A 9,577-nucleotide genomic window follows, 5' to 3' on the forward strand; every position below is an offset into this window, starting at 1 on the left:
GGACAGGGCTTGGAGCAACCTGGGATAGTGGGACGTGTCCCTGCCCATGTCAGGGGCTGGAATGGGATGGACTTTAAGGTCCCTTCCAGCCCAAACCATCCTGTGATTCTATGAAAGGAGGCACAGACATGTTTGGGGGGAGGCAGATCTCAGGACAGCTCCAACCTGCCCTCCTGGGCCATTTTTCCTCAATAAAATAATTGACCAGGGGCTGGGAGATACTGGGACGGTGCAAAGGAGGCGGAAAGACACTTTGGAGACGTTACAAGCAGCTCAGGGTTAGAAAATCTGCAAAGACCATTTTCCTCCTGCAGCACGAACCCCGCCCGCTCCACGTGTTTGGATGCAGAGCAGCCGGGGATGGGGATGAGCCCGAATATCCCACTGAGCCCCACAGCCCCCCACCACCCTGGGTGCTCTGTCTGCACTAAACCTGGCCTAAACCATGTTAATCTGGAGAGCAAAGCCCCCCCCCCTGCTCAGCAGCCCCGTCCTCCAGCCGCCCAGCACTTCATTATATCACTCAAGATTAATCTGCAGCTCCTAATTGCCGAGTGCCCGAGAGCTCCTGGCAGGGAGAAAAATAAGTGTCAGGCGAAAAAGCCAACGTCGTTTTTTTTCCCCTCTGTAATATTTAGGTCGACTTACTGACGTGGGAAGCACAGGGGTGGGAATTCGTGTGGTTTGGGGGGACTTGGGGGGAGTTTTATAGCATTTTTTGGAGGGTTTTCCCCATATATCTCCTCCATCCTGGCTGTGAGAGGGAAGAGCGTGCAGGATTCCAGCTGAAAGTGGGGAGAAATTTTATTTTTTGCTTTCAATGGGGGATCTTTGCTCAATTCTCTGCCTGTTCAACTAAAGGAGGGGGAAAAAAAAAGGTCCGTGCCAAGCGCCGTGATTTTAGGAAGGCTGAGATCAAAGTGCTCTGCAGACTCAGCAAACCTTTCTAGCCAGGAAACAAAAGGGCACAGGGTTTTTCTCTAGGAAAAGTATATTCTGTAATTTTCCATGAAACACATTCCACTTCAGAAGCAAAAATGTGGGTCCTGTTTGGGGTCTTTTGGTGCTTTCAATCATCACAAAGCCCGGGCTGCAGAATCACAGCCCTACGCCTCCATGAATCATTTCCCCCCAATGAATTGCAAACACTGCAGGTGAAAACTGATTTCCCCCCCCTTTTTTTTTTCCATGAAAAACACCCCAAACCAAATACCCAGTCAGCTCAAATCCATGGCTTTGCTCCGAGTATTTTGGCTCGCCTGGAGATCCAGGCTGGATGGTGGGGCTGGCTTGGGCAATCATTAATTTTTTCAGAGCAGCTCCAAAGCAGCTGATTCACTCACATCAAGGCAGAACAATGGAGGAGAAAAGAAATTATTCTGTTTGTATCCCAGCCTGGAGCTGGAGCCAGCACTGAGAGGCTCAGCAATTTTCCCCCCCTATTTTAGTGCTGTTTGGGTGACATTCAGTGCCTGGTGTGTCCTGCCCGGCTCCTCCAGGTGTTTAGGGACCACCACACACCTCCACATCCTTTGACAGACACGGGATCCATCCCCATGGAATCCACCCCCAAATCCCTGCACACCCCATCCTCCCCTGCCCCTCCCCTGGAGGCAACTCAGGAAAACCAGATTTTAAGGGTTTAATTAAAACAAAAAGCTGAATAAAAAGCCCAGACCTCGGAAAGCTCTGGTTGAGCCATGGCTCAAAGTGGATGCACCAGCTGTGGTCTCCCTAAAATATTTAGGGTCTCCATATCTCTTGTTTTCACTCAGCACCAAGTCCCAGGCTGGCACAGGATCTGCTCGGCTTTGGGGGCACTGACCACCCCTTTGGGATTTGGGGAATAGCTGTTGGAGTCCCTGCACTGGGGGTAGAGCAGGAGCTTTTCCCAGATCACCAAGGCACAGCGAGTTTTCTGGGCTCCCCCAACCCCACTCAGCACCCTCAGCGTCAATCCTGCCCTCCCTAAACCACCCCGGTGCTGCGTTTTCCCGCTTTTTAAAGGAAAATCAGCCCCATTCCTGAGCATGGCTGACCCCTTCCCCTGCGCCCACCACGCCGAGCGTGGCTCCAGGGACACGACCCGCGGGAGCGGCCCCGGCGCGGGGGCGGGAGCGATGGGATCCGCGCCGGAGGTTTTCCCAGGGGATCAGAATCCTGTCTGCTGCCAGCGGCAGAGCGAGTCGTGCCGGGAGCCCGCGGCTGTCAGCACGTAAATATTGCATGTGGGCTTGAGGTCTGGGGAGGCAGGGAGCGCCTGTGCCTGAGGGATCATTACCTATTGATTGGAAGCAAACACGGCAATGGGCACGGGAACCCGCTCCTTTCGTGGCAGACGCTGCCAGTTGTGGAATCACGGGATGGTTTGGGTTGGGAAGGGACCTTGATCGTGTCATTCCACCCCCACCCTGCCATGGGCAGGGATACCTTCCACTAGCCCAGGTTGCTCCAAGCCCCGTCCAACCTGGCCCTGGACAATTCCAGGGATGGGGCAGCCACAGCTTCTCTGGGCAACCTGTGCCAGGGCCTCCCGACACTCACAGGGAGGAATTTATCCCCATTTAATCCAAACTCACTCTCTGTCAGTGGGAAGCCATTCCCACTCTGGGCAGCCCATACACAGGGTTTTTAGTTTTTACTCCACACAGAGGGGTAAAGGCCGGCTCCAAAACAGCTTTAATTCAGTCCAGTTCAGACACAAACCACCGTCAGCCACTCCATTCCCTTTCCAAGAAGCCCAGGTTCCCGGGAAGCCCTGGCTGAGGGTCCCCCCAGGATCGGGACCCACCACCTCCTGCTCCATCCCTGTGGACAGGGACCTGTCACTGTGCTTTGGGGGCCGGTGACCAGGGCCGGGGAGGGTTACAGATGCACAAAGCGAGAGGATGGGGAAATGGGGTTGCCAAGGAAACCACTGAGCAGCGAAGTGCTGATTTTTTTGTCAAGGCTGGAAAAATGCGGGGGAGAAGGGCAGCGGCGAAGCCCCCGTGCTGCGGGCGAGCCAGGGGGCTGGAGCACAGGGGGGGTGACCCCTGGGCAAGCTGGGATTGCAAAGCAAAACGTGGACACTGAGGTGACCATGTGCTGGACTCTGTGGGACAGTGCCCCTGGGGTGGCTCGGGGCAGCCCACGGGGAAGGGATGTGGTCTGGTGGCACCGGTGGTGGCTGTTCCCTCGTGGGGGACACACCGTGGGCTTGTTTGAAGTGCTGCAGGTTGGAGGTTGAATACAAAACCTCCATCAGATGGAGGATTGAGAGCCTCATTTGAGTCATCATTGCTGGAGGGATTTAAAGGACCTGTGGATGTGACACTTGGGGACGTGGTGAGTGGTGGGCTTGGCAGTGCCAAGTGGGGGAATGGTTGGACTCGATGGTCTTGGATGTCTTTTCCAACCAAACTGATGCCATGATTCATGCAGGGACAGGCAGGGAGAGGCACCAGCTTCTGCTGAAGCTTTGGAGCATCCAAACCTGGAGGCTCCGGGGGGGGGGGAAATCAACCCCTGGCAGGGACTGTAGGAGCCTCTCCATCATTGCACAGTCACGACCAGCCCCGGGTGGGGCCGGGGCTGTGACAGAGCCCCCGAGCTCCTGAGGGCTCTTGTCTGAGCCTCCTGCCTGCAGGGCTGTGCAGGAGGAGGGGGGGACCAGCATTAGCTGCTGCAGTCGTGGCTCCAGCACTGATGAGAAAGGAGAAGTGAAGTGCCCAATTCCCCAGAGTTCAAGAGAGCTCCCAGCTGAGCGCTGGCAGGACAGGGAGCTGCCAGGGATCCTCCCTCCTCCTCTTCCCTGCCAGGCTGGGGGGTGTGGAGGGGAGGAGGGGACAGTCACCCGGGTGGAGAGAGGGGAAACCCCCCTGAGACAAAGCACCTACGGGGCTGAGGGCTGGGGAGGGACGGCAGGATCTCCTGGGGGGGGCTCAGTCATCCCAGTTTGGGGGCTGGAAATTTGGGAATTGGGGTTTTGTAACACACACACACATCTGTGGCCTCCTCATGGAGTGGGTCAGAGGTTCAGTGCTGGGAACTGTCCCCAAGAGCCACCCAGAGCCTGCTTCAACCCCTGGAAACAGCAGGATGCCAGAGAGCCCCTCAATGCCCCCTGTTCCAGTGCCACAGGGGACACATCCTGCATCTCTCCCCGAGGCCAGAGAATCCCTCAGGACCAAGAGTTCCTCCAGCTTTAAGCAGGTGGGAAAGCCCTCCCTGGGAGCTGGGACATCCTTGCCTGGGTGGCAGTGCCCTGCTCTCCAGTTTGCCTTCCCTGCTCCCTTTCCTCCTCTGGGATTTCCCCGGGGACCTGGGGAGGGGCCACAGGGTGACATTTCCCTGGAGACAGAAGGACACAGAGGGGTGCCAGGAGCTCCATAATAACGTGTTTGGGGCCAGGCTTCCTCTGGTATTGCTCAAATGCCTTTATTGGACTGGACTCTGAAAAATCCAGGTCCAAATCCCCCTGTTTCAGCCTTGTCCCACCCAAACACGCCCTGTGGCACCCTGGGGACAGCCAGGAGCCCTGGAACTGCCCCTCCTGAGCTCCCCCTCCCCAGCTCAAGGTCACACTGATGTTTTACTCATCCCCCACGACCCACTATACTCCTTAATTGCAGCCACACGCACTCTGCAAGCGTAAATAATTGCCTTGGAGGCTTATTAATGACTTTGGTGTGCTAACGAGCACTGCAGCCCAGAGAGCTCTCTGGGGGGGCTCAGGGGTGGCCTGGACCCCCAAACACGGAGGGTTTAGCACCCAGCTCTGGGTGCAAACAGCCTTGGGCTCTGCCTGGGGAAAAATTCACACCTCAGCCTCAGATTAGAACATTAATGATGGGTTAATTAGCAGCTCCACCGTCCTCCTGCACTCTCACACATGAGCTCATGCAGGCGTGGGAGCAGCACCCTCCTCCTCCTCACCCATGGCCACCTGTGGTCACTGTGACCTTCCTGTGTCCCTGTCACATCTCACTGCCACTGGAAGAGGCTGGTGGTGACAAGGGATGGGCTCGGTGCCACGAGGCTCTGTCCCAAACCTCCCGCAGCCAAAGGGATGTGTCCCAGCTGGTCTCTGATGCCCTTTCCCTGGAAAACCCTCCTGGCTGTCAGTGGAGGTTCTGCCCTGCCATAGGACAGCCCACAGCATCCAGACCCAGCCAGGGAGCTGCTCCAGCCGTAATTAAAGGTTTTTAATCACCAGGCAGGTGATGGATGAGCATCAAGCCATAGTTACATCCCAAGCTGGGGGCTGGGGGATGCAGGGGGTGTGTTGGAGCTGGGTGGGGGCTCTCAGAGGACCACAAGGCTGGAGCTTGGGGGGTACAAACTGAGGCAGAGGTGCCAGACCCCCTCACAAAACAGTCTGTGCCTCAGAGACAGTTCACACCTTTATTGCTTTGGCTGGAGGGTTTTTCCTCACTCCTCTCCCTGCAATCCCTCCTTCTTTCCTGGGACACAGTGCCCTCAAGCCTGGATGGATTGTCCTTGTGTTTCAGAATAGAGGGACACGGTGGCATCCCAAGAGCATCCAGACACCCTGCAACCACCCCGTCCCCTCCATGTCCTCCCTCTGAGTGTTCAGGTGAGGAAGAAGGTGTTTGGGCTAAAACCTGACCCACTCCCATCCCCAACCCCGGGCACAGCCCCACATCCATGGGATGACATTCCTCCTGCCCCAAATCATCCAAGTCCAGGTTTCCCACAGGGAAGGGCATGCTGCCAGGTCATACCAGTCCCCCTATCCAGGGATGAGTCTGTTCCCAGTGGGATCCCAGCTCAACCTGAGCAAAGGGCAGGGATTTACAGGGAGGAACCACTGAATTCACTGGGACCTTCTTGAGCAAACCAGACTTTGCTGGAGCCTGGCTGCCTGGGATGTTTGAGGGAGCCCAGTGCAAGGAATCAGGGAGCCAGGGTGTAGGGACTGGTGCCACCCTGTCACCCTCCTCCCCACATGTGATGGCCACCACAGCATCTCATCTCGCACCACGTTCCCTCCAGCCCCATCAACGGCACCGTCAGCAGAACTGCGGGAGAGGCAGAGCACAGGGCAGGTGGTGAGCCCTCACCCAGCCCCGCCACCAACATTTTGGGGGGCTAGGGAAGGGCTGGTGAGCCACCCCCCCACCCCGAGCTGGGCACAGACCTTCCAGCGGTTCCCACACTCGTTGCACAGCACGAATGTCGTCATGGGCTCGTCGGCGCTGCGTGTCTGCACCTGGGATGGAGCAGGGGTGGGGTCAGCAGAGACCCCTCTGGTGGGGATCGGGCCAGGAGAGCCCCCCTGGGGTGCCCCAGGGCTGACCTGGTTGTAGGTGCAGTTCTTCTTCTTGCACTTGCCGCACTGGAAGAGGTCGGTGACGGTGCCGCCCGTCTTGGCCATCTGGTGCTCCCGGATGGCCTCCTGGGTCATGGCATTCCGCAGCTGCTTCAGCTCATCGCTGGCCATCTCCTGCCACCAGCGTCGGCCCCGTGGTCAGTGTGGCCACAGCTCTGCTCACAGACACCTGCCGTGGTCCAGCACCCTCCCCGTCCTCTCCCGGACCAGGACTGATCCTGCTCTCTGCGCTTGCGGGAGGGATCAGACCCACCCAGATGGAAAAATCACCCCATCTTCAACCCCAAACTGCTGCCCCCAGGGATCTGCCTCCCTGCAGGGCAAACTGGGCTTCCCAGGAGCCTGATTTGGGGACTCCAGTTGAGGAGGAGGAATGGGGACCCTGCAGGCTGACCCCTGCCCATGTGACATCCCACAGCCAGCTCTGTGATGGGCTGGGGGAGCTGCAGGGCTCTGAGGGGCAGTGACTCCACTTTCTCTGTGCCTGTTGCTCCCCGTGGCCCAGCCAACAGCGGGATGGGACAAGGAGGTGTTGGGATAAGCCCAGTGTGGGCACCACCAAGCCAAGTCCCTCTGCTGTGGAGGAAGGATGGATGTGACCCATGAACCAGCCCCGTGCCCCCCGCCCCGTGCCCACCTCGGCGGTCATGCGGGCGATGAGGGCGGGCTCGATGGCCCCACACAGCACGTTCCTCCTCAGCCCGGGGTTCTTGGGGTCCTTCAGGTTGCTGATCCTGCTCCGCACCCGGTTGCGATACTTCATGTCCGTGCTCTTCAGCTCCTGGAAGATATGTGGGGCCTGTCAAGGAATCAAGGGGGCTGCTGGCTGTCACCAGGGTCGGTGCTCACGTGGAGGTGGCCAATTTCAATGGGAATTCGCTCCCTGAGTGTCCCCATCCTTGAGTTTAGGAGGGTGAAGCAGAGCTTTGGGAGGAAAACAGCTTTGCATTGCCTTGGAAAGTCTGGCACCCAGGTGAGGCTGTGGGGCTCAGGGACTGTCAGCAAGCCCTGTGCTGTGACAAGTTCGTGCTGCAGAGGACTCAGCCTGTTCCCTCCTCCCTGGATGGCCAAAAGCCACCTGCTGCCTGCACAGATGTGGGCAGGTGGGCTGAGCCGGCAGCGTCCGACACAGAGTCTGGGATGCACCAAAAATCAAACTGTACCCAGGAGGGGGAACCACCTTGGGGCTGATTTCGGTCTTGGGGGTCTGCCAAGAGACCCTCAGGTCTTGAACTGGGCATGGGTGGAGGTGGCCCCATTCCTGGCAGCCTGGGCACAAGGGCACCCACAGCAGGCTCAAGGAAAAGGCCTTGGCTGGGTTTGGGTTTCTTTCCCCAGGGATGAAGGCAGGTCCCTGAGCAGAGCAGTTTGAGGGGGGACATACAGACCCCCCCGGACTAAGGCATGTGCTCAGGGGATGCTCTGCTCAGCATCAACATCAGCATCAACATCAGCCTCGGCATCCTCTAACCGTGGTCTGGGCTCCCTCTGCAGGCAACGAGCACAGCAGAGCCTGTCACACTCTGTCCTTGTCCCTGCCACCCTCTGCCCTGTCCCCATCACCACTCTCCAGCCCACGTGTGCCCCCCCAGCAGACAGTGCCCCGGGACCCCCACCCTCCCCAAAGGATATGGTCTTCAATCTCTGATGCCATCTTCTCACAGTTGACACCGAACTCCTTGTAGTCATCTAAAGGACAGAGGGGTCAAGGGGTGACTTCCAGGTGTGAAACCATTCAAGTCTCACTGTACCCCCCAAAAAAACCTCACGTCTCCCCCTTTACTTGTCCCACCCCATCTCCAAAATACCTATTTTTATCTACCTTGAACTTTACAAAGACCCGTCCCCATCATCCCTACCAATCTCCTTTTCTTTCATTTTAGGGCTAAAGGCTCCCTTTAGGGCTGTCCCACAGGAGAAACAGCCCAGGCTGGGGGTGCTGCACCCCGCTCACCATCCATACGGAGCGCGGCCGTCAGCATCTCGATGCACTTGTCCCGCACGGAATCCCCTGTGAGGTAACAGGGGGCCAGGAAACAGGGGCTGGGAGAAAAGGAGGGGCTGGTGGGGGTCCGTGGTGTCTCTGGTTTGCCCTTGCTGCTGTTGGCTCTGTGGGGCACACCAGGGGGACAGGCAGGGTGAGGTCCTGGCACAGCCGCAGGGACCTGCCAGGGTCTTGCAGCAGCGGGATGTGGCTCTCCTACCTTTCCTCCCTGCTGTCACTGGAGTTTCTCCGGGACCCTGTGGCAGCTGGAGAAGAGCTGGAGCCCACAGAGGCTCTCCTGGGGGAGAGGGGACAGTGGGATGACACCAGACATGGGTGGGCAGGACAGGGGGCAGGGAATGTTGGCAGGACTTTGGGCACCAGCACATCAATGTGAGCGCTCAGAAGCCAACAGGAATCTCCCCAGGGGAGGATTTGCTCCTCCCAAGGAATGTCCCAGGGCCCATGGCAGGATCAGGGCTCCCAGCCATCTCTGCCCACCCAGGATGGGGCTCCCAAAGCATCCCCAGGCTGCCCTGGGCATCCCCTCCTTACCTCTCTCCCGAGAGCCTCTTCTGGGGGGAGGAAGAGGAGGAGGTGGCTGAGGTGGTGGAGGACCTGGAGTCAGCAGAGTCCCTCCTGGCAGGATGAGCCCCAGGTCAGAGGACAATGATAGGGACTAAGCAGTGGGTCCAGACCCCCAACCACAGCCCAGTGAGGGGGTGGGGTCCAACCTCCCCCATCCCCACCCAGCCCAGCACCCACCTCTCTTTCTTGCCATCCAGAGGTGACTTCTTGGAGGGCGCAGTGGGGCTCCGGCTGTCACTGGACTCTCTTCATCATGGAAGCCCAAAGGAAGGGAGAGATGCTCTCAGCAAGCCCAGCCCCAGCATCTCCCGGCGTCCTGTGAGCCAGATCCTGCCCCTCTGCACAGCCCATCCCTAGCTGGGTCAGCCCTGAGCCCCACAACCCCCAGGCTGCCAGGAAAGCCTCCCCTGGGCTGGCAGTGCCCAGCAGAGCCCAGTGTGAGCTCAGGGCATCCTTCAGCAGGTACCTCTCTGGGTTGGAGTCGGCAGAGTGGCCCTGGGTGGTGGCAGCATGAGAGCTGGATTTGCTGGGCTTCCTAGGGACAGAGAGAGCGGGACAGGGTCAGATGAGCACCATCCAAACAGCCCTCATCCAAGGAATAATTAGCTCTAGAGAAAGGAAAATAAAAAATTCCCAGTTATCCATTCTCCAAAAGCCACCCCGGTGCTGCT

General features: G+C 58.4%; 1 protein-coding gene across 1 annotated transcript; it reads right to left on the reverse strand.

Moving 5' to 3' along the window:
* Nucleotides 1–5,458: 5,458 nt before the first annotated feature.
* LOC113981081 (transcription elongation factor A protein 3-like) lies at nt 5,459–9,461 on the reverse strand (the record flags this gene model as incomplete). The annotated part of the gene is made up of 10 exons (XM_027708320.1): nt 5,459–6,023; nt 6,143–6,214; nt 6,302–6,448; nt 6,972–7,126; nt 7,967–8,023; nt 8,289–8,443; nt 8,539–8,616; nt 8,874–8,957; nt 9,084–9,152; nt 9,373–9,461. Coding segments are annotated over 10 exons (915 nt in total), but the record flags the coding sequence as incomplete, so codon positions are not given.
* Between the last annotated feature and the right edge of the window lie 116 nt (nt 9,462–9,577).

The sequence above is a fragment of the Neopelma chrysocephalum genome, unplaced genomic scaffold (assembly GCF_003984885.1).
Source record: "Neopelma chrysocephalum unplaced genomic scaffold, ASM398488v2 Primary Assembly neopelma1_96031, whole genome shotgun sequence".
NCBI lineage: Eukaryota > Metazoa > Chordata > Aves > Passeriformes > Pipridae > Neopelma > Neopelma chrysocephalum.